This window comes from Micropterus salmoides, unplaced genomic scaffold (assembly GCF_014851395.1).
Source record: "Micropterus salmoides isolate LMB-PRFRI ecotype aquatic unplaced genomic scaffold, ASM1485139v1 Ms_hic_scaffold_16, whole genome shotgun sequence".
In the NCBI taxonomy this organism is placed as follows: domain Eukaryota; kingdom Metazoa; phylum Chordata; class Actinopteri; order Centrarchiformes; family Centrarchidae; genus Micropterus; species Micropterus salmoides.
In genome coordinates, this window is record NW_024040707.1 from 24,868,906 (window position 1) to 24,893,941 (window position 25,036).

General features: G+C 40.7%; 1 protein-coding gene across 3 annotated transcripts; it reads left to right on the forward strand.

Moving 5' to 3' along the window:
- The first annotated feature begins 1,816 nt into the window (after positions 1 to 1,816).
- Positions 1,817 to 23,379, forward strand: LOC119905744 (tumor necrosis factor receptor superfamily member 14-like). Of its 3 annotated transcripts, XM_038723037.1 has the most exons (10): positions 1,817 to 1,951; positions 14,232 to 14,352; positions 16,416 to 16,553; positions 18,437 to 18,530; positions 18,825 to 18,950; positions 19,810 to 19,965; positions 20,998 to 21,085; positions 21,185 to 21,363; positions 21,448 to 21,512; positions 22,805 to 23,379. In XM_038723037.1, the coding sequence occupies exons 2-10, from the start codon at positions 14,299 to 14,301 to the stop codon at positions 22,832 to 22,834; spliced, it is 930 nt and encodes a 309-aa protein (XP_038578965.1). In that variant the 5' UTR covers positions 1,817 to 1,951; positions 14,232 to 14,298; the 3' UTR covers positions 22,835 to 23,379. The 3 variants fall into 3 exon arrangements, 2 of the variants coding, with proteins under 2 accessions (XP_038578965.1, XP_038578966.1); XM_038723038.1 differs by lacking the exons at positions 1,817 to 1,951; positions 14,232 to 14,352 and adding an exon at positions 15,103 to 15,265; XR_005444872.1 differs by lacking the exons at positions 1,817 to 1,951; positions 21,448 to 21,512; positions 22,805 to 23,379 and adding an exon at positions 20,495 to 20,539 and having other exon boundaries at positions 13,047 to 14,352; positions 21,185 to 21,238.
- Positions 23,380 to 25,036: the final 1,657 nt, after the last annotated feature.

A 25,036-nucleotide genomic window follows, 5' to 3' on the forward strand; every position in this document is an offset into this window, starting at 1 on the left:
CTGGAAAGAAAAGAATGACAATAAATATTTCAATTTTTTTTCAATAACAATAAAACAAATGTTCAATAAATATTCAATAAATGTTGGACTTTATTCACTTGAATCATGCACAAATTATGACTTAATATTTTTTATTAAGATGTTTATTTTGTTTAGGAAAAAGGACAGAAATAAGCTTTTACTTCCACTTTTACTTGTGCATAATTGTTGACAAAGATTTTTGTTATATTTGTTTTAAATGTTCTCAGATTTGTCAAGTGTTTGTTCTGACCATAAAGAAGAGTTTAAACCAAAATTAACCATCAGGTTTCTTCAACTTTCACTCAGGAGCAAAAATCTGCCTTTAAACTCGAAAGAAATAATATTTTAATACTTCTCGTGATAATTATGGATATCAAAAGATATGAAACATCTTTGGCACAATGTCAACATCGTCCAGCCCTATATCTTACTGATCTCCAGACAGCAACATAATGCAAAAGTGCAGAAACATAAAGGAGTACAAATAACTGCCTGTAACTGCACGTTTTGCAAAACAGTTTACCTCCGAATTGGTAAAGAATATCTGCATACTGTTTTTCACTTTCCAGACGGTGGTATTAGGGCTGAATATAACTTAAATTGTCTATTCCATATTTATACATTTCTACATTTATTTATGTCAACTGAATGTTTGTCTGCACAAATAACTGCCTGTAACTCTTCAAAAATAAAGAGGTAAATCAAAGTCAAACGTTATATAAAAGTGTGAATTGTACTTTTTAATTAAATTGTGAAAGAAAAAGAAACACTGTCTGTCTGAACACTAACATAAATATTATCGTAATTATCTTAATTATTTACAGTCAGTAACAGCAACACACTCTACACGGCATAAGTGCACGAGTATGGCACTGCCAGCAGTAATGATCCTGTTGTGTTTATTTAAAAATTAGTTAATTATGTGGATACCCTGCAGCAAAGGAGTAAAATGCCACACCTGACAATATGGAATATTGTGTTTTTTATGTCATGTTATGCTATGTGCAAATGCTCTGTATTTGTATAGCGTCTTTCTAGTCTTTTCGACCACTCAAAGCGCTTTTTACACTACATCCACCATTCACACACATTCATACGGGGTTCAGTATCTTGCCCAAGGACACTTCGACACGCAAAGCCAGGGATTAAACAGCCGCCCTTCTGATTAACAGCCAACCCGCTCTCCCTCCAAAGCCACAGCCGCCCCAATGATATATGATGTCACTACGCTCTATGTAGCGCATGTGTATGGACAACAGACGTCTGTCTCTGTCTGATGATGTGTTCGCTTTTTTGAATAAATGTGCCTGTCAAAGAGGCTAAAGAGAGATAATGACTGAAGTGTTGCTTGACATCCGGATGCGTTGATGGGGTTGCGCACAACTGCTCAACACTTTATGTAGGCTACTTGTGTTTAACGTTGCTTGAGCTTACCTTTGATCAAGTGTTCGTTGCAAATACGTGTATATTTGGACGGTTGACATTGTTTGCCCTCCCCGGAGACAGAAGTAACGTTATGGCACAAATCCACAATCTCCTCCTCTCGGGGTTTTCTTTATCGGACAGAATTCTATAGAAACACAGCCCTGGTTTGTTACCTCTTCGATTTGTACATCCGTTTTCACATTAACAAAATGAAAGTATCCCTTCTAGTTAGGGACCGTCTGCAGTGCACATACAATCCATTTTAAGTGAATAACTTTTTGTTTTTCAACATAGAAATTTCAAACCACTGCTGATATAGACAGCGACCACCCTTAAAAATTACACAGCAGCAGCTGCATAACACTGGTTTGAGATTTCTATGTTGAGAAACAAAAGTTATTTACAATTAAAGTAGATCTTATTGCACTTTGCAGACGGCCCCTAACTGCGCGCGCTCCCACCGCAGGCCTCTTTTCGTTTTCAGAGATTTATTGGACTGCAACAGGTAAGTCGAGCCGTTTATATTTTCAGAAAAGAGGCGAACGAAGTCCAGGTATAAGGCTGTAGAAGCCAGCTGTTGTTGTCTTACTGCTGAAACTCCGCTGTGTGGTCCAGATGTTCTGGATCGGGGTTATTTATTTAAAGTGAAACCAAAGTTTGTCGAGTTCTCAGAGCAAAGACTTCCAGATATTATAATAGCTTTCTGAGGAAAATGCTGTTTAAAACGATATAACATTTATCGTCTGTGTCAGGTTCATCAGATGCTAGATGATCTGAAATCTAGTTAACAGTTTAGAGACATCAGTGTTTTGTTAGAGCCAGTAGAAGGAGCGTTTCCTGAAATGTAGTCTAACGTTACAAGTTTCCTTGATTAACCTCGTTCCTGAAGGCGAAATTTATTAGCCCTTTCATGCCTGCATTTAAAGTTAGGCTAGCAACTCTAAAATCTTTTAAAATGTGTTTTTTAAATTCGGATTAAACATCGGCTGTGAAATTCACTGTCGAGTCAAAGTCCATCAGATAAAGTTCCGGTGTAGGCCTACACACCAGATTCCATGTCAAGAGGTCTTTCCCATTTTACAGCAGTCAAGCCAGTCTGTTTTTCTGCTGTTTTATTTCAAATTAAAAGTGAGCTTCTGCTGAACATAATGGGCCTTTCCGGAACTGCTTGCTACTCCGCCCCATTGAGTGCCATCCCAAACCAATGAGGGCAGACAGGTAGTGGGTTGTTAAACCCTCTGATGCGGAGTCAGCACCGATTCTAGCTTGTTGAAGGTGTGTAACACCCTTTGCTGCAAGATGGGGGACCTTTCTTTCAATTTGCGTTCCCGTGACTTTGCCGGTTAACATGTAGGATTTTTAACTTCCTAAACTACACTAACATTCATATCACCATTCACAGGTCGGAAACGTAGCCCAAAGGTTAAATTGTGTTTAATTAAAAAAAATGATCTCGACTGATAGACAATACAAAGGTTGTTTTATTGAACCGTATTCATACACAGGGAGATTAGGCTACATAACAAGCAACAAAGGCATTAAAGAAAAATAGTTAGCCTAAGTCTTTATATATTTAATTCTCCAGACTATAGCCTATAATGCTTCAATATAATGTATGATTTATATTGAAATGGTGTATTTGTGAGTGTAACATTTTTCATACAGGCTAAGTTAAAGAGGTTCAAATAATGGTCTTGTCTTTACACTGAATATCAATCTTTTCATAAAAGAATATAATATTTATTTTTGTAAATATCTAAAGTCATGTTCTTAAAGAAATATTCAACACAAACACAAAATGAATGACAAATGCTTTCAGTTTCGTTATTGCAAAAAACACACTTTTCCTCAACATCAATATCCTGAATCTTAATACCACTGTTGTTTATTTGATACACATGTTATAGCAGTGAGTGCACCTGTAACGTCACATCCTATTTACGCTGGGGAGAGAGTTCATCCGAAAGTTGTCCGCTATATTTAAACCGTACGCGGGTTAGGGAGCTCGATTTGGCTGTGAGGGTGACTCTGACCAGAGTTCACTCCATGTCGGAGTGGAAGTGGCGAGGCTCTAGTTTCGGAAAGGCCCAATGTAATCGGTGTGGCCGAAATGATTGAATTAATGAATAATGAAAGAAATGCTTAAGACAACACAAGTATCTAAAGAATACAATTTTCACAGAATGCTTACGAAATTCAGACCGATGTTTGGAGAAAATCTTCTGTTTCCATTTAATCATTTCACTTCACAGTGATAGCAGACCACATCAGAATATCCCTCAGTGAAGACCAGAGCTATTTGATGGAGGTTTTAAAACTTACAGCCCTTAATAATGTCTATTTCTGCACAATTCAGATTGGCGTTAAAATCAACAAATTTTTTTTGATCTGAATTTAACCAGTTTTAGATGGATGTGAAAAGAAAACCTCTTGTTTTCACTGACTTATTTCACTTCACAGTAATAGCAGACCACCCCAGTGTCCCTCTGTCACTGTGGACAGAGCTGCACCTACACCTAACTTAGCCAGACTCATTCCACCAATTCACTACACAAATGCCCATTATACTGCTACTGATACTGCCAAAATATTTTCTTGTAAATTTACGACTTTATTCTCGGAAATGTAGAGTTTTTCTCAGAATATTACCCCCTCCTGCAGCTCCGTGTTTGTTTTATCTACATTGTCCCAAATAGCCTACACCAGCCCTATCCAGTTGGTGGCCCGTGGGCCACATCCGGCCCAGAGGCAATCTCCATGTGGCCTAGCATCCATCTTATATATGACAACATAAGTAAACTAGTGGGAGTAGCTAACGATAGCTAACGATAGCATGTGAAACTCACATGCTGTGTAAGGCTGCAAATAATGATTATTTTTGTAGTTCACTAATCTGTTAATCATTTATTCGATTAGTCGACTAGTCACGATTATTTCATTATGTCACCCCCTAATTAAACCATTGAACTAATATCTTTCAAGGGAATTACTGATCTTCAACACACAGCTGAACTAGCTAATGTTACCATTATGTGAACAAGGTTTACTATTTAGAATGAATAACAGTATCAACACCAGGGGAAAACAGTGAAGAAGACAAGACAGCATAGGATACTACTATAATTCACTGATTTACTGTTACTGCTCTTAACGTGTTTGCTAGCAGAACTAAAGGAGCGTTCTCTTAGCCAGCATCATCCATGAGACCTCAAAACCAAGAATGCAAAGAACTGTGAAGAGGCTGCTCAAAGATAACAGCCAGGTTTTATAACCCAAAACAATAAACTCATAATCTGATTTATTGCCAAGTAGGTTTTAACTTTAACTTTTAACTTTATAACAAAGATTTAAAATCAAGTACTAAAACCACAACTGTACACTAACAATTTAAGGTCCATTTAGAATAATAAAGCAACAGTCCCTTTTCATACTCTTTCTGTAATTTATTTTTCGAATGTGCTTGTAAGTTTTATAAGTGGAGAATGTTCTGTAGGCTACATCACGAGCCAGATGTTCCTTGCTTTACTTTAAAATGACCATTAATGTACTGAGATTGTAACGACAGAATAGCAGCGGTACGATCATTGAAACTATCTTATAGTTGTGGCCTTTCCTCTGTTGTTGCTGCTGCAGTGGTCTGAGTAACTGGGACCAGAGGGCTCTGTGAGTGTGACTGGCCGGCCGGCTGGCACGACTAACCTCACGAGCGCTTGTGTAGCTTCTCAACCCCGAAAACATTTGAGCACACTTTTGATTCGCCATCAACTTTTGTAAAACTTCCAATATTCAAGTTCTTCACAGTTGATTTCTCACCTCAAATCTCTCAAAAGTGTATTTAGTGACGAAATAGCATACAAAAAAACGTTCTGCTGTTAGCCTCTTTCTCTGTTGGTTTCCGCTTCTCACATGAATGCTTCTTCTTCGTGAGTAGTCTTACAGTCAAGCAGTCATGGCAGAAGCGATACTGCCCCCAGCACTTCCTGTAGTGCATTGCAGCTAGAAATGAACAACCAGAAATGTTCTTAATCAGAAAATTGCTATCTCTGCCTTAAACAGCATCTTTGTAAAGACGCGTCAACAATGAAATTTCATGTTGACGTATTTATATATCGACGTCGTCGATTACGTCGACCAATCGTTGCAGCCCTAATGCGCTATACCAAAAAACGCCGATCCAGGGCTCAACAATAAGGACTGCCTGTGTTGGACCGTGACTTTAAATGACCCTTTTTAAACTATGTGTAGTCCTTGGTCCTGCGTGTTCTTTCATGAAGCAATAGGAGAAGATGTTTTTGGTCCAAGTTAATCAGTTTTATTACAAGTAAATGAGTAAAGCTTACAGAGCTCTGGGTCGATCTTCCTTTCTCTGACAAACAACAAGCTGTCAGCTGCACCTCTCCAAAAAACACACACATCAGGTCTAGTTTAATAAATGATAAATCAACAACTACATCACAGGTCAATATAAGAAAACACAATAACTTTGGTTACCCTGAGTAATACAAAAATCATACTATCATAATCTCTCACCTGACAGGGGCGAGGATCAGACCCTTAGGGCCCCTAATGAGAATGGAACCTGGTGGTGCTGAAACGATTTATCAATTAAATCGATTAATAAAAACAACATGCAAGAAAACAGCAACTCTAATGTTACCGTCCGTCCACCGTAAAAATGTCGCCTCGGCAACAGCACGACGGCACCCGATCAGAAAGCACCCGGTGTTCTGCCAGCGGACCACAGACAAGGTAACAGCAACTTTAGCATTTAACTGAAATCATGATTGATTGTTGAAGCCAAAGTAAGCCACAGAACTCAGCTGAAAATGTCCACAAGTTCTTTTTAATTAACAGGGGGGCGGTGAGCTGCACCTTTTCACTCACTTCCAGCTCTCTCTGTAGCTCAGACGTTTCCTGCTACCTGCGTGTACTAATCCATCCTTCACCAAGATTCTTTGTCTTTATAATTGCCATCTTTATAATAACAAACAACAGCTGTTTCGTGTGCAGGATCGCTCATTTCTCATTTCACGTGTGTTTTCTTGACAAAACGTGGTTTGGAGACCAGAGTCAGGTGACACAGCCGCTGTCAGCTCGTGTAGTGTGTAACCCCCTGTCACGATCAGTCACGTAGTGTGAATTGAAAAGACCAATAAATATCTATCACCTATAAAGGTGCACAGGGTTGATCCCGTTACCGGAGGGGGGGCTCCGCCAAGCAAAAGTACTTCTTAAACAACGCATCGATGAATTATTGAAATAATCTACAGAAGCTTTGAATAGTAAAATCATCGTTAGCTGCAGCCCTAGTAGCATGCATACAATGCCTTGCAAACATGTTCACTAATTGGTGCTGAGTATAAGTAGGTCTACTAGAGAGGAGCTGGTGCAGAGCGGAGCGGGTCAGTCAAGGGCGTCACTTTGTGTTGAAAAGCGGAACGGACATAAGGGCTCAGATGAGGGCTGTGATGGTACATTTGAGTAATGAGACGTGATGCTGCAAAAGATTTTTAACACTATTTAGATTAGATATTTGATGCAAAAATATATGCACTGGTGTGGGGGTCCTCCCCCAGAAGATTTTGAGCATTAAACTCGTAATTTCCTACATTCTGGAGACATTTTCTGCTCCAATTTACGGTGGAAATGTCTTTTCTAATATGAGGGAAAACTACAGTCCCTTCCAAAAGTATTGGAACGGTGAGGCAAATTCCTCTGTTTTTGTTGTTCACTGAAGACATTTGGGTTTAAGATCAAAAGATTCTGAACTCTTGTCTAGTATGAGACAAGAGTTCAGAATTTCAGCTTTTATTTCCTGGTATTCACATCTAGATGTGTTAAACAACTCAGGACATATCAGCGTTTGTATTAGACCACAGCATTCTTAGGTGAGCAAAAGTAAAGGAACAAATAATCTTAAAGTAAATAACATTTAATATTTGGTGGCATAACCCTTGCTTGCAATAACTGCCTCAAGCCTGCGACCCATCGACATCACTAAACTGATGCATTCTTCATTTGTGATGCTATTCCAGGCTTTTACCGCAGCTTCTTTCAGTTCTTGTTTGTTTCGGGGTGTTTCTCCCTTCAGACTCCTCTTAAGGAAGTGAAATGCAGCTCTGTTGGGTTAAAGTCAGCTGATTAACTTGGCCAGTCTAAAACCTTCCACTTTTTCCCCCTGATGAAGTCCTTTGTTTTGTTGGCAATGTGCTTTGGCTCATTGTCCTGCTGCATGATAAATGTCCTCCCGATTAGTTTCAATGCATTTCTCTGTAAATTGGCAGACAAAATGTTTCTGTCCACTTCTAAATTCATTCTGCTGCTACCATCATCAGTTACATCATCAATAAATATTAATGAGCCTGTTCCAGAAGCAGACATGCACGCCCAAGCCATGACATCACCTCCACCATGATTCACAGATGAGCTTGTATGCTTTGGATCATAAGCATTTCCTTTCTCTCTCCACACTTTGGCCTTTCCATCACTTTGCTAGAGATTAATCTTGGTCTCATCAGTCCATAAGATTGTGTTGCAGAACTTTTGCGGCTCATCTCTGTACTTCTCTGCAAATTTCAATCTGGCCTTCCGATTCTTACTGCTGATGAGTGGTTTGCATCTTGTGGTTTCTGCTCTCTGAGTCTTCTGCGAACAGTGGTACCTTCACCCCTGCACTGTGGAGGTCGTTGCTGATGTCACTTACTGATGTTTAGGGATTTTTCTTCACAGCTCTCACGCTATTTCTGTCATCAACTACTGTTGTTTTCCTTGGCCGACCTGTTGGACGTCTGTTGCTCAGAACACCAGTAGTTTCTTTCTTTTTCAGGACATTCAGCACAGATTGCTGTGCTTGCTATGCCCAATGTTTGTCCAATGGCTCTGATTGATTTTCCTTCTTTCTCAGCTTGACAATGGCTTGCTTTTCTCACATAGACAGCTCTCTGGTCTTCATGTTGGTTTATCCTCTTTAACAGGAAATGCAGTCTTTATAGGTTTCGAACCAAGGATGAAAACTTAAGGGGCTTTCACACCTGAAAGTCCGCACCAAGGTCCGAACCAAAGTTCATGTTTTGATACATTTTGATACATTCGGTTAGTTTTGGTTTGGTTTCACACTGTAATTCTGCGACCGCACTAAAGGACTTTACATGAGAGACCTGCGTCCTGTCCTCATCATCTACGTTGGCTGTGTCTCCCTGTAGGTTACTTGACATTGATTTTGTTTATTAAACAGTTCAGCGGGGAGCTTTGACAAGAATGAATGAATAAAAAATTTACATATTCATATTTGCCACTACATTGCAGTGTTTCCTACAGAATGACAGTGTAACTGTGGCGGGGGGGCATGTGTGCACGAGTGCGTGCTGGCGTGCATCGACCTTGACAACAGCTATATACAGTGTGCTAGTCTCGAAAATCCAGCTGTATTATAGATGCATTTCTCCGTGCATTTATTTGTTTCCAGTTTAAACGGCAACTGCCGTACTTCCTGCAGGCTAAATAGTCTGAAATTCTGAACCATCCAAAAAATGCTTTCACACCAGAAACGAACCGAACTATGGTTAAGGTTGATCCGGACCGAGACTACCTCTTTTGGTCTGACCAAATTCCGTCTCTTTGGTCCGGACCGTGGTCCGGAGGAGGTTTCACACCTGCAAATTTGGTTCGGACCAAACTGAAAAGTCCGAAAGCCCGGACCAAACGAGGTAGGTGTGAAAGCCCCCTTAGACTCCCAACGAAGGTTAAAATGAAGGGCAACTGGACTTGGTTGAAGCTACTGGAAGACGTTTCGTCCCTTATCCAAAGGACTTCTTCAGTTCTGACTGACTGGCAGGGAAACTCAGCTATTTAACCTCAGTGGGGTCGTTATCTCGGGTCATCCATACCGCTGGTTCGTTAGTGTTCCTTGTTGCTGTGATGACAGTCGTTACAGTCGTTGAGACTACCTGTGGCCAAGACTGAACGACCATCGTTGGTATCTTCACCTGAGGCCAATAGGTTACGTTTGTTGAGTTTCCTGGGAAGTGATGAAAGGACAGCATTGTAAGTGGGGGATAAGTGGTGGCGTAGACCCCCTCCCCTGTTCAATGACGGCTTCTCCACCCTGGTGTAGATGGCTTCCTTGACACCTCTTTCAAACCATCCATCTTCTCTGTCTAAAATGTGCACCTGGTGGTCCTCAAACGAGTGTCCTCTGTCCTTCAGATGTAAGTAGACTGCAGAGTCTTGACCTGAGGAGTTGGCCCTTCTGTGTTGAGCCATGCGTTTGTGTAGTGGTTGTTTAGTCTCCCCAATATACAGGTCTGTGCATTCCTCACTGCATTGGACCGCATACACTAGATTGCTTTTCTTGTGTTTGGGTGTGCGGTCTTTGGGGTGGACCAGCATCTGTCTTAGTGTGTTCTTGGGTTTAAAAAACACAGGGATGTTATGTTTGTTAAAAATCCTCCTGAGTTTCTCTGATACTCCAGACACGTATGGAATCACAATGTTTTTGCGTTTGACCTTCTTTTCCTCCTCCCACTTACAATGCTGTCCTTTCATCACTTCCCAGGAAACTCAACAAACGTAACCTATTGGCCTCAGGTGAAGATACCAACGATGGTCGTTCAGTCTTGGCCACAGGTAGTCTCAACGACTGTAACGACTGTCATCACAGCAACAAGGAACACTAACGAACCAGCGGTATCGATGACCCGAGATAACGACCCCACTGAGGTTAAATAGCTGAGTTTCCCTGCCAGTCAGTCAGAACTGAAGAAGTCCTTTGGATAAGGGACGAAACGTCTTCCAGTAGCTTCAACCAAGTCCAGTTGCCCTTCATTTTAACCTTCATTGGATAACTATGACCTGGATGACTGAGAATCTTCATAGACCCCCTTAGACTGTTCCACACTGGATGCAGTATTTACGTAATCGATTACGTCGATTCCAAACTAGAGCTTACCCTGCACGGGGACTACCCACCACGTCTATAATCAGCGTTAATGATGAGAAGTAGGATATTAATACACACCACTTCATAAAATATGTTTAGATTTCATCCTGATTCGTTCCACTGAGGTTGAAATGAAGTTCTGAACACAACAGCATTACGTTCAGACGTTCAGTGAGCTAGATTAAAGTAATAAATTAACAAGAAGAAAAATCGGAAATGTCCTGAAATTAATGTAATAAAAAATCGAAATTCACTCTGTTTTCTTCTGAATATGCCCGATTCAAGTCTCTAAGGTCCATGATAGTGATCGTGGGCTAAACTCAGGAGTATTTCCTCACTGCTAAATCTGATTGCAAAGTTTAATATAACTTTCTAGTGCATGCATAATGCACGACAGATGTGTGTGTGATGTTGCAGCTTTGCAGAGTGAAGTTTCTCTCATAAATGTTTGACTATAATGTCAGAGAATATTCACGTTTTTTTTACTTGTAGATTAATCTTGGAAATTAAATTCTGTCTGGGATTATTCCCCCTCTCTCCCAGCTGGCTCCTTTTTTTTCTATTAAAATGGACCTTATGTGCAGTTGGACCTTTACAACTTTATTCATATTACACATAAAAGATGAGCCCATAAAATACATAGGCTAATAAAGATTTGATCTACAATACGAACACTGTGAAATTAATTACAATTTACTCAATGCGATGCCAACAAGCCCCCCTTGCTTTGTCGTCCACCACGACATTAGATTTAGCCGTTAATGTGTCTTTATAGTCATAATTTCCTGACACTACCAACGTGCGTTCCTCTGGAGAAATAAACAAAACTCCTATTAAGTTAATAGCGAGTTAACATGGACTCAACTAACCAACATCTTATCCACCTTCGTAGTACCGTTAAGGCGGTCAGAATTTGTCAAGCCTGAGTTTGCCTGATAACCCCGAGTTAACTCTGAGTAGGTTGAACTCCCTTCGTAGTACAAGAAACATCTGTCAGTCACATGTTCCAATAATTTTGCTCACTTGAAAAATGGGTGGGTTCAAACAAAGGGTGATATGTCCTTAGTTGTTTAACACATCTAGATGTGAATACCAGGAAATTAGAGCTGAAATTCAGGACTCTTGTCTCATACTCATCTTTTGATCTTAAACCCAAATGTCTTCAGTGAACAAAAAAAACTAGAAATTTGCCTTACTGTTCCAATACTTTTGGAGGGGAAGGTATATTGCATTGCATGTTTTCTTACTGTGCAAATTAACCTTTCTCAAAGCATTTTCATTTGTTAAATTACAAATATATAACTTTCTTGGTGCAAGCTATATTTCAGAACATTTTTAACAATTGCTTTAAAAAGTAGTGGAGACAAAATCAGTAATTTCAAAATGTGGTGGGTCCGCTCGTATCCCCCCTCAATATTGAAAGTTTTAGTTTGGCCCAGATTGTTAAACGCACATACCCCGTTCCGTTGCTGCTGACCAGTCGATCAGCCACGTCACAGATCAGTAAAACATTAGAAACTGAAAAATGTAAGCATTTAGGGATATTAAACCGTTTAATGTAAGTAAAGCCACATGAAACTGCAGGCTAATTGGTTGTCCCTTCTCTTACTAACATTAGAGGAAAATAATAAGAAAATAATAATAAATAATTGTATTATTTTTCTAAAATCGCCCCTGCTGCCCGACCTGCAGCTTCTCCCCTCTCCCCTGCAGAGCTCCTCCACTCCACATACGCACACACACACACGGAGCGAAGTCAGCCAACAGATCAGCTGACATTACCGAAGTTGACGACAGCTACGGTCTTTAGTCTAAGTACATGGTGCAATGAAACCTTTGAGAGTAAAGAGACAATACTTTATCAATACACCTGTTTAGCATAAACATGTAAAACTCGATATTTTAATCTGCTCTGGTTTTACACAAGCACAGCGCTAGCTCAGCTTAAGCTATTGTTACAAACAAGCTAGAGTGAAAGATGTCTGTTTTTATAACTGTTTAGCTTATTTTACCACGTACATGAGAATATGGCACATATAAGGTGCCTAAACTCAGCAGGAGGAGGACATGGGAAAGGACTGATGGGGACTGAGTTCATCATTCTTTCTTTACTTCGCTAAGTATGTTGATGTCAGGAATATGATTTATTTTAATGACATTTTAGATTTGTTTCCACTGAGATATTAGTGACTTTGCTGTTGTAAATCCTGTTGAGCTCTAGAAACATTTAATTATAATAAATTATTTTTAAGAATATATTTTTAAAAGGCATTTGTTTAGTAAAGAGGGTAATAAGAGTGTATCAATAAAATTCTAATGATACCAATCCAACTTGTGAGAAAATGTCCAGCCTATCTCCATGTCCTAGTTTATCTCCGTGTAGGCTACTTTGTTGATTTGGTGCAAGATGGCGCTGCCAGGGCAGTCGTATAGTATTTTGGTTCACTCTGTTTTGTTTACGTTTGTTAACTTTGCATTCTGTTGTGATACCCGGAGCTCTTTCACCAGAGAAGAGCTCTTAAACATCAGGGGAACAACACCAGCGGATTTAATTCGGACTTTTCACGTGTCATCAGTTGAATTATTGATAGTTTTCAGTCACGTGACATGCGCGGGCAGCTGGAGGGCAAAACAACAGACCAACACAGCGGCTCACACAGTGACTCCACAAAAGCAGTCAAATTTTATTTGGATCACCTTTCAACTTGAGAAAAAGAAACACAAACTGCAAGTGTTGGGCATATCTGATCCATATAACATTACAGCATCCGCCGCCGCATTTCTACCGTTAAAAACCATCAGTTTACCGTTTACCTTGTGGGGAATCCTCACCTAACACACCCCAGTCTCTCCTCCTCGATTAGTGAATCCGAAAGCACAACAACCATCTAGCATTTCCAGCAACTCAAAGTAACAGCTTGTTGTTGCTTACTGGTCGGCAGGCAGCGGAAAATAACTTCATTTTTGCCCTCCAAGGGAGCGTTTTCCTTGGAATGTGACGTCATGTGAAAACTATGAATTGGACATTCTGGTCAAGGCTTCACTCTCCGTTGTTTATTTGGTAAAACGCCAAAGGAGGAGCTACAGTAAGCTGGTGCGACTGCAACGAAGAGGACGCTGCTACCGGGAATATTTCTCTCTGATGTGCGCTCGCTGTGCAATAAACTGGACAAACTTTCGGCTACTGGTGGGGAAAACAGAGACTTCTGTTCTGTGCTTCACAGAGATGTGGCTTTGTGGATCGATACCGGACTACGCACTTAAGCTGGCTGGATTCCAACTCTATAGAGCGGACCGCGACACAGAGCTCTCTGTTGGTAGAGCGGACATTCCCGGACACACTTAGTTATTGTTCTTGGTGACCACGTTATGGTCCACTTAATTCCTTCATACAGGCAGAAATTAAAGCTCCGTAAACCTGTGGTGAGGACTTCTAAGCAGTGGACCAGTGAAGCTGTAGAGGACCTTCAGGTGTCTTTGGACTGTTCTGACTGGGATGTTTCAGGACTGCTACCAATAGTCTGGATGAGTATACAGAGGGTGTGATGTCCTACATCAGCTTCTGTGAAGACAACTGTGAACCATCCTTAAAGGCGGGTAGCTCCACCTCAGAGAGGGATGTCAACAGACTGTTCATGAGGCAGAAACCTCGCAAAGCCGCTGGGCCGGACTCTGTCTCCCCATCCACCCTGAATCACTGTGCTGATCAGCTGTCTCCGGTGTCATCCCGGCCCTGCTGCAGAACAAGCTCTCCCAGCTGAGAACTACCAACAGGCACTTTAGCCACCAGGATTTATTTAATATAAACATATTGCATGAAATTAAATTGTTGTTTTCTTTTCAACAGGAAGTCGAGATGAAACGGATTGTACAGAGTTCACGACTACTTCCTGCCCTGCACTGAGGGAACTTTCATGAATCAGCCTACTGGACATAAACAATGTTTTGCCTGTACAACTGTGTTGCAGGTAGATTTCTATTAATATTTTCTCATCATTAGTAGAAACTTAAAGCCTAGTTAAAGACAGTAAGTAAGCTTATTAAAGATGTGAATTATACAATTCCATGTTGTAAAGTAAACCAGTACAGCGCAGAACTAAAATCTTACAATGCTTGTTTAACTTTCTGCAGTCTGTAGATGATGAGAAATCAAATTCATGACATGTTATTACACTAGTTCATGGGAGCCCCATACCACAAAACAACTTTTGTAGTCATGAATCACCAAGTCTTCTAGAGTAAAACTGCCCAAAATTCACACCCACACAACAGCAAACCATCATTTAAGCTCAAACTAGGCGTGGGCGATATTAGATCGTGGACGATTAAAATGTCTCCACGATCTGCCTTTTCAGTTTGATCATTAGTATCGTGCTACATTGCACAATCTGTCAGTTTTAGTTCTATAGTAGCTGCTCTGTCAGCTGCCTCGCTTTCTGCGTCCTCCGCTGTCTACAAAGGCAACACTGTTGGGTGTCACAAAATTAACATTAAAGTTCCCCGTGTCCCGCGGCTGCTCTGCCTCAACTCTCTGTGATTTATGGAGTTTGCTGATGAACAGAAAGTCTTTCTTGTTGCTAAAGTAACCACTGCAGCTAACTAGCTGCTGTTAACTAATTAGCTCAGTTAGCGTAGTGGTCATAGCTGACTCAGCCCAGACTGGGAGCACGGAGCACCTGAGGACTGTATTGTGTTTAACGTTACACCTCTACTCAGGCACTGGAGGTTTTCAGGCCAGGATAACGTCAGCGAGCGGCGCCGGGATTGGGCACCAGAATCAGAGCTGAGCGAGCAGTCAACGAAACCGAGCTCAGCAGCCTCCTAGTAAAAATGGCATGAACGGGACCGAACACAGAGACCAACAGGGAATATAGTACCAGTGTGAGTTTCTTCAGGAACAGATAGATTTCCATTGGATTTTGACATTACAGTTTGATAAACCACAAACGGCTGACGTTACTGACTGTTTCTGTCTGCATCTGTAGCTAGTTAGCTCGGTTAGCCGGGCAGCTGGCTGTCCTAGCTGATTCAGGCCCGGGGGGCCAAGAGCCGAACCCAGCAGGAAAACCAACCCCGATCATGTATTCCCTGTCTTTCAACTGGTCTCTGCAGGTCTCGGAGGCCGTCTTGGGTCCCAGCCGTAGTGTTCACTCAGTGAGAGCTGAACCCACCTGCACAGAGTCTGCATGATGGGGTGTAACGCACATTCAGCGCTACTAGCTACTGTAAACCCCAATCAGTGAAAATCAAAACCAAAAATGTATATTAAAATCTCTAAAATGTTATAAGAACAAAATGAATCAGTTAATTGTTGTTTGAATGAATCATTAGGCTACTATGTGTGTCCATTTGAAATCAATGATTCGCCATGAAACAGGAAGTTGTAACTTCACTGTACAGTACATGCTCAAATCTGTACCAAACTTTGCGAATTTGCAAATTCTACTATGAAGAAGGCGTGACCGGCCCTTTCTCTGCCTCTGATTGGCTTAGCCTGACGGTGGAGTTTCTGAGATAGACCTGGTTTAAAGAACAGAGGCGAGTTCATCCTCAAAATGTTTTGCACCAGTTTGCAACATTTTTGGATTGATTGATTGCAAGGAAATTTTGCACAACGGGCTTCAAGGAATGTTTAGTTGTCGTGTCAGAGGTGTGACCCAATCAGGTGCGACAAGTATGTAAACACAGCTCTGTTGAAAAGGCAGTAAAGTGCACTGCACTTGCGTGCACAACAGTGCGTTCAATTCACCACCGTTTCTGTTGAAAAAAGCGTTTTGTTATTTTGTCGGAGCTGAACTCAACCCAGGTTTCAGCTGAAAGAACAGGAAGTTTTTGCTGGTCTATTGACTTTAGCAAATTAGGTTATATTTTTATTTCTTTAATGTCTACATTATCAACTTAAGCAACTGTGACACAGCAACATCCCCTCGGGGATCAATAAAGGATTTCTGATTCTTTTTTCTGATTCTGATAAACAGTTTGCTTAGCAGTTAGTGTAATCTCTACATGGATATGTTTCTTTTTCTTTCAGGTGATGTCCCTGTCCCCTGATTTTACTCTCACTTCATCCCAAATCTCAGTGAGAGGACGTCTTCAGCCCATGAAAGCTGTGATTCTGCTGTACAAAATGATGTTTAGAAGAAAACCTCTGGCACCTGCAGCATTGATGGTAAAATCATTTTTATCAACTTGCATAAGAACCCGACAGCCTAGTTACAACATTTCTGCATTACTTCTGCAATGTGCCTAACTGAACTGGAAACAACCTCACAGTGCCACGTGGTGGACTAGCGGACTGGTACTACAGCAAGCTTTCATGGCAGCAGTTCATGCATCACTTTACTCCTTCTTTGTTTAAATGTTTTCCTTTATGATAATGTCTCTAACATCGACAAACATTTCAGTGTTGTGGTGTCCGAACAATAATGCTGCGTTGAGTGTTGAGAAGAAATCCGCTTGACACTGTTCTTGATTATAAAGTTTATTACATCAAGGAATTCAGCATCAATTACAAGCTCTGCAGCAGCTTGGAGAGTGACCCAGCCCAATAACCACTCTGTCTCTCTGTACATCGAACACAGCTTATATAGGACATGTTTAGGTATCTGCTAAATACCATATAAGGGCACAGTCCCTTCATAAACACTAATCTCTACTCCCCCTAACACTGGGTCAGAGGTCAAATTCCATAGGAGGGTTCACTCTTTACACACCCATCAATCATTACTCCCCCTTAAGAGTTCACTGTGCCTCTCTCCAGCTGCAGAGTATTATTTTAAACTGTAATGGTCAAATGCACATATGTTATACACCACAGTGTCAAGAAAAGAAAAAAAGATTTTAGGTTTTCTGTTCATCTGCTCTGCCGTTAACCTCTGTAACAGAAGAAAGATGATGTGGTGAAGGTGAAGATGGAGCTGTTTAATAGTACTAGTGGGAAAGTGGAAAGTCAGTGGAAAGTTCCTTTCCAGTGATAGGATGAAGGTGGGGGGTTGTGCACAAAAGAAAACATTTCAAAGCAGTTTTGAAATGAAGAAATACAAAATAAATACATTGAGTGAAAAGAGAAAATACATTCTACAGTCCTTCACCTTAATGATGATAAGAATGTAATATTTAAACTCTCCTTTTACGTGCCGGTCCACACGATGACTTCACTCTTATGACTCTGATGATACAAATATGACCTCATTAACTCTCACATGACTTCCTGCTGGTGTTTAGGGGAGTGGGGGCCATAAACATATAGGCAAAACTGGTATAGATCTTAAAAAGGCAACTTTTAGTGGTAACCCGGAGATGCAGACAGGTAACAGTAAACAAAAGGAGGGTGGATGAGGGTGCTGCGAAAACAACAAACCAAGTTAAAATAAAGAGGTCCTCAAAAGGAGGCCTGTACCTATCTATATATTTAAACAGGGTTAATTCTTGCTACAAAAGAACACAAAGAGCACAGCACCCACTACACCTGAGGAAAACTAACTCAATATTAAACAAAAATACTAAGTGAATTTCTCCACTACACACAATGTACAGCTAACAAGCAAAGTACACAAGTCAACAGGCGGTGACAAGCTGCCTCGAGCAACAGGTGGACTCTCCTTATGAGGAGGAGGTAATCAATGTGGTGACTAGCCATTGGTTGAGCGGGAACAGAGGGAACCAATGGGTGGGACTGAAGTCAGCACCCCAGAAACCAGGAAGTAGGCGGGTCTTCTTTCCACAGGGACACAGCCTACTTGGTAGAGGTGAGACAGAAAAGGGGAAACACAAAAGTGACAGCTACAGCCGTGACACTCACCTGCAAAGGTTAAATGATGGGACCTCCTAATGTTATAGTAGAATCTGTACTTTTAGCTGATGTGGTTTTATTTAGTATCTTTTGGACCTCTAACTATCTGGCTGACTGAAACAGATCTACACAAACACAAAGTGCTGCTGGTTTCTATCAGAGTTCAGTTCAACAGCTTCTATCCATATATTTGATTTGCAGTTTGTCTTCATTTCAACCAGGCTTCACTGAGACAAAACCCTTTTTCTTTCTCTTCACAGATACTTGTGATGAATGTCTTGAGAGGACACAGCCTCCCATGTCATCGAGGAGAGTATGAGATAGGGGAGGAATGCTGCCCTGTTTGTCCTGCTGGTAAGATCCAACTGAATGTTAAAGGGATATTTCACTTAAAATATGGAGTCTTTTTCGTTTACTGCCAGATACCAACAATAATTACCAGAATCAATCACTCCATCAGGGCCCACAGTTGGTGCTGTTTATGTTTACAGGTTTCATGTATCTGCGAGTCCTTCAGTGTGACTCTGTAGCAGACAGCAGTTCACTTTGCAAAGCTCACAACATGAGCTTTACCCTCCAAGATTTAACTTTTCATTTAATAGAAACATTATATTACATGAAATTGAATTGTTCTTTTGTTTTCAACAGGAAGTCGAGTTAAAACAGATTGTACAGAGTTCACAAGTACTTCCTGTCTGCCCTGCACTGAGGGAACCTTCATGAATCAGCCGACTGGACGTAAACAATGTTTCCCCTGTTCAACCTGTGTTGCAGGTAGGCTTCTGGGAATAATTCCAAATCATTGTGTTGTGGAAATTGTATCTTGCTGGTGAGGGATTGAGCAAATAATTGAGTAACAATCAACCATTGCCTTTGAAGAATTTATTAATAAAAAAGAATAAACAGAAACATACTAAAACACATATACAGCTGGTCCAGAGACCGCTTCGGGCGTCTGGCCGAGATCCTCTCCCAGCCTCTCCCAGGAGAGGAAAGGAACAACAAGAGAGGGAAAAGACAAAAATAATCTCACAGCTCTGACCTAAACCTAGTAAATGTGGACGGACTAACATAAGGAGTATAGAAGAAGGAAAGGTTAAGGATAGACACAATACATATATATCTATAAGACATAACGACAATAGTAATAATAATAATATTAAAAGTCATACATAAAAGATTAAATGTAAGGACACAATTTTCTGCCATAACACAATGAAACTTAGAGCCTGGAGTTCAAAGGCAGTAACTTGCGTATTACTGCAAGTTCCACTGTTAAAGCTGTGGAACAGCTAAGGAAACTGTTGAAGATTGGTTTGACTATGTCATTGCATAGAAGCAGAGACTCATTTTGATGAGTTTACTACACATTACTGATTTTGCTCTGAAAGTGATGAACTGCATGCAGAAACAAAGACCTTGTGTGTTATGAAATACTCTGAAATACTAAGTGAAGAAATGTTGTGTGTCGCAAAAGGATCATTTCATGAGTAAGCTACAAGACATTCAACATCATTTATTTTGCAGTCGATGTATTAGGCTGTTAATTTCAGCTGTATTTTCCTCTGTGCATGTTGCTTTAGTAGATTAAAAGTGTAGTATCTCCATATGTAACCTCTGTATGTGCTGACAGGTTCTGGTTTGAAGATAAAGACGTCATGTACAACAACATCAGATGCAGTTTGTGAACCACTGGAGGGATTCTACTGTCTGGACTCTACAGAGGACAGCTGTATGACAGCACAGAGACACACAAGCTGTCAACCAGGACAATACATCAGTCAGAAAGGTTGGTTTCCTTGTGCTGACTTTAAGCTTCTAACTGTAGTTTAAGTTTTAAATGAACCAAGGTTTTGAGAAACGTAACTTAATGACAACTTCCTCATTAAAGCTGCAAGTGGTTATTTCTGACCACAAGATAGCAGAACAGAAGCTCCACCATAAATCTGCAGAAACTGTTCAGACCAGTTGAGTGATTCAGTCAGCCTGAAGCCGTTAAGGGAACTTTCGGATGATCAATCAATTACTTAAAGATTAACTAGGAAAATGTGAATTCTAAAATTTACATGGACAACATTAGTTTAAGAGTTAACAAAGCAGAAGAATTCTCTCTGTCAGGATCATTTGTTTGGGGAAAAAACTTGTTTTCATGTGATTACAACTGTTACCCAGAGAAGTGGATGTTACACTGGCCAGAAGAGAAAAGTTTAAAAGTGGAATTTATATCATTTCTTGACAGTTGTCAACTGACATCAACATATTAGTAGTTTTATCCATCCATCCTTCCATCCATTGTTAACCGCTTATCCTGCGTACAGGGTCGTGGGGGGCTGGAGCCAATCCCAGCTGACATCGGGCGAAAGGTGCGATTCCACACAGAAAAGCCAGGGCAACCAGGGTTCGAACCCAAAACCTTCTTTCTGTGAGGCGACAAAGCTAAGCACTGTACTACCGCGACGCCCTAGTAGTTTTATATTATTTTAAATTACATTATGACACTGAACCTCAAGATGTTTGAATACTTCCAGTGTTCTCTCAAACTGTGGTCAGTTTGTTTATGAGTCTGCTGTCCTTTACAGTGATTCAAATCCCATTCAATCTGTAGTTATGAGAAAAATGAACATCTCGTCAAAACCTCAAAAAAAAAATGTTTTTCCTAAAACATAAAAAAATGGAAGATTATGTTTTGGGTCGTGTTTTTTTAAATCCGCTGAAATTAAACCGTCCTTACATTTCATCAGATCAGTCTGATGAATATATATGAATGATATATATATGAAAACTGAACTGGTTTCAATATCTCTAATCTGTGTTTGTTCAGGAACAGCATTCACAGACACAAAGTGCTCTGACTGCAGCGTTGGAACATTTTCAGATGGGACATTTACGTCCTGTCAGCCGCACACACAGTAAGAGAAGCTTCACATCAGACATCTGAAGTCTTCCAGCAGCAGTGAATTCATGGTTTCCTACAAATGTTGCTGTAAAATGTCCCTCTATCATTCCAGATGTGAATCAATAAACCTGAAAGCAGGAACTGCTTCAACCGATGCTGAATGTGGAGAACAAAGTTCAGACAGGACAGGAGTTGTGATCGGTGCTGCTGTTGGGGGGATTCTTTGTTTATTAATTGTAATACTTGTTGCTTTTTTCTATGTCAAAAAGAAGAAAGGACGTCTAAACACAGGTATGATTTGTATTTAGATAATAAAAACACTGTCACATCATTAAGTTGTTGATTAAGGTGTTTATTTGTAATGTTTTATTACAGAAGACATTCCACAACTGGAACGTTTTATTACAAGAAGAAAACCAGATGCAAACAATCCCCAACAGGTATGTTCTATACTCTTTACTATAGACGGGTTTCTGTGCAACGTCATCACAGAGATGTGTGCGCAACTATGGGGCAGAAAAGCATATCTAGCAGCAGTGTTGGACAAATTACTCAGAAATTGTAATGAGTTACTTTATACTCATTTAAAAACCAATGTACGTGCCGAGGTAGTTTGGCATTTCAGACTTTTGTTTGTTCTCCCCTAGTACTTTACATATTACTGGGTATTAATGGTAAATAGTCACATTACTCGTTACATTACAATTACTTTCAACCATCGCACCCCATCTTTAAAAGTGACGGGAAGCCTGTTCAGCAGTGCATTTTAGAAATAAATCCACTTTACTGGAACAATAGTTAACCTAAAGTCAACAACCAGCCGAACTGAAAACACTGCAGCCTCTCAGACCAGAGGATGCTCTATCATATAAGCTATGGATATAGGCTATTTAAAAATAATTTAAAAAAACAAAGCAGGTCCCTCCAGATTTTAACTAATCGCGTGTTCATAACAGCAGCCATGAGTATGATTTTTTTTTTTTAATGCCACTGTCAGAGATCAGAAAAATCAAGCAAGTGTCTCAAATTTTGAACTAACATTTTGCAAATGCATTTATAAGAGAAGCATTCAGTGCTTTTACAAAACACAAAACGTTGATTAACGCCACTCTCTCCTGCTGAGTGGATACTTCACTGGCAGAAACGTTAGCTGCCGGAGTTTATTTCCACAGGCTCAAGTTTCACGTTGCTGTGCTGCTTTAGCAGATGCTTCAATATAAAATTGTTCACAGTTGAAAGCGTTTTGCTGGTCGCACAAGTTTACAACAGAAGACCATGTTCTTTGCATCTCTGAGTGTGACACAGCTCGGCCTAATGGCAGAACGTTACTTACAGCTGTGGAAAGAACGCCTCTCTCCTTCTTTCTCCATTCTTCCTTTAGTTTTTTGGCTAGCAGCTGACTTGAACAACATAAGTTCTGGTTCCGCTGACCTGCAGAGCGGTTGCACATGATATATTAACATGCGAAATGAAACTAACAAACAGAGTTTATTATTGAGTCAACAAGAATTTACAAACAATGCCTAATCTACGTTGATTACAGTTGTTTACTACAGTCTTCTGACCGGCTACCAAAGCGCTTTGACCCCCTGGCTGCATGCGCATCCAGCAGTGTTTGTATAAAAGAAACCAGTCTGAGTCCATTTTACTGTTATGTACAGTAGAAAGTAGAAATGATTTTTCTTCTAAGTAATTAAATAACATCACTCATTTATCAAATTTTCACAAACAGAAACGTGAATGGAGAAGAAATACCAGGTGAATGTCCTGCACACGGCGCTACAGAAGTGCTGGTCTACAGTCTGGATCATTATCTCACACATATGTTACTGTACAGAGACTGAAGTCAGCCTGGAATAACAACGTGGAGCAAGCTGCAGACTTCCAGTCAATCATCTTCATGTGACTGTACATGTAGGCTTCTTTCTTCTTCTGTGGTGGTCACAGAGCTTACGGCTGGATCTGAACACAGACAGACTGAAACTGGACTTCATCTGTCATAAACCAGAACAAAGAGCTGGAACAGAAGAAAGATTCAATCTGAACTGCAACATGATGGACAAATGGTGACTGATAAAAGCAGGGAAGCTGGATAGTGTGCAGGTACAGCTCCAGGTGGGTACAGGTGAAGAACCAAAGCAGCGTGTGGTAGGAGGAGAGGTAGTCCACATGCCAAAATTTTTGGGGAACATGAATTCCTGGAAGCCTGTGTTTTAACAAGGCGTTAAATGGAAATCCAGTCGGATGTTGTTATGGAGCCAGTGTGGATTTGTGCATTTTATATCAAATAAATTTGGAGATCCCAAAGTCTTTCTCTCTCCCTGAGAGAAAGAAAAGGAGGGGGTTTGAGATATCAACCCTCAACAGACAGCTGAAGCAACCAAAGGAGGAGGTGAAAGGTTTGCTTTCCCTAAGGGCTGTTTCTGGGCAGTTCGATCATAAAATTGGTCACCTTTTGGCAGCAGCCGAGACAAGGCTCTGTGCCTGACTGTTAAAATGACAAAGAAACACTAATCAGACATTTTCTTTCTCCTGAATAGCCTATCAGAACTCTTTTTAAGAGAGGGCAGGAAACCCTAAACTGCCCCCCCGCACACGTAACCATGGCAACTGACCTCCCTCTTTGTTTAATTACCCACATCAAAGGATATTCTCCTCTTCACGCCCTGATGTGAGAAACTCTAGAACACCAGAGGACAGCCCTGAACTCTTTGTGTAAACAAAGAGTACTGTCTCCTCAAAACTCAAAGCATTACCTTGTTTAATTAAATAATCTTTAAATTACTTAACTTGGTCTCTCCACTCCATTTGAGTAGTTATGTGAACATGTTGTTGTTGATAGTTGTTGTTGAAAAGAATCTAAATAAGTTAATTTTGCAGTGTTTTAATTTGCAGCAAGGATCCCTGACACTTCTTCATTTTATGCTGTAACCAATGCTTTGTTCCCAACACTTTCTGACACTTCCTTTAATTCAATTCAATTTCAATTCATTTATTATTCTATCTATTTATATAGCGCCAAATCACAACAACAGTTATCTCACAGCGCTTTTCATAAAAGAGTAGGTCTAGACCGTACTCTATGATGCTATTTACAGAAGCCCAACAGTTCCCACCAAGAGCAAGCACTAGGCGACAGAGGCAAGGAAAAACTTCCTTTTAAGAGGCAGAAACCTCGAGCAGAACCATGGCTCAGGGTGGGCGGCCATCTGCCTCGACCGGTTGGGGTGAAGGAGAGAGAGGGAGAGAGAGAGGGAGAGGGCAGGAGAGGAACAGAGAGAAAAAGAGAGGGATGGAAGGAGAGAGAGAGGGGAGGGAGGCAGCCTACACAATATACACACAGAGGTACAGACAGTAAAGATAATGTTGCTATGGACTAAATAGAAAAATGGTACAGATATTTATACTAGTGTTAATGATACAATCGTAATGTTAATGATTATAATAACAATAATAACAATAGGACTAGTAACAATAGTCGTTGCAGCAGAGGGTGTCGAGCAGGAACACGGGGGCAGCAGGTGACCCGCAGCCACAGATCCAGAGCCAGAAAACCTGCAGGAAGTGATAGGAGGAGAGAGGAGAGGGACGAGAAAGCACAAGACTACCAGAAAGGGGAGAAGTTGTGTTAGTAACATGCAATAATGGGATGAGGTTGCATACAGAGGGAGAGAAAGTGGAGAAGAGAGGAGCTCAGTGCATCATAGGAAATCCCCCGGCAGTCTAGGCCTATAGCAGCATAACTAAGGGATGGTTCAGGACTACCTGAGCCAGCCCTAACTATAAGCTTTATCAAAGAGGAAAGTCTTAAGCCTACTCTTAAATGTGGAGATGGTGTCTGCCTCCTGAACCCAAACTGGAACCTGGTTCCACAGTAGAGGAGCTTGATAGCTGAACGCTCTGGCTCCTAGTCTACTTTTGGAGACTCTAGGAACCACAAGTAACCCTGCATTCTGGGAGCGCA

Excerpts from the sequence above, each read along its gene's own strand:
- LOC119905744 (XM_038723037.1), top strand. The coding sequence starts at position 14,299 with ATGAATCAGCCTACTGGACATAAACAATGTTTTGCCTGTACAACTGTG. Across the intron at positions 14,353-16,415 it reads CCTGTACAACTGTGTTGCAG|GTGATGTCCCTGTCCCCTGA; the intron begins GTAGATTTCTAT and ends TTTTTCTTTCAG. Across the intron at positions 18,951-19,809 it reads CTGTTCAACCTGTGTTGCAG|GTTCTGGTTTGAAGATAAAG; the intron begins GTAGGCTTCTGG and ends ATGTGCTGACAG.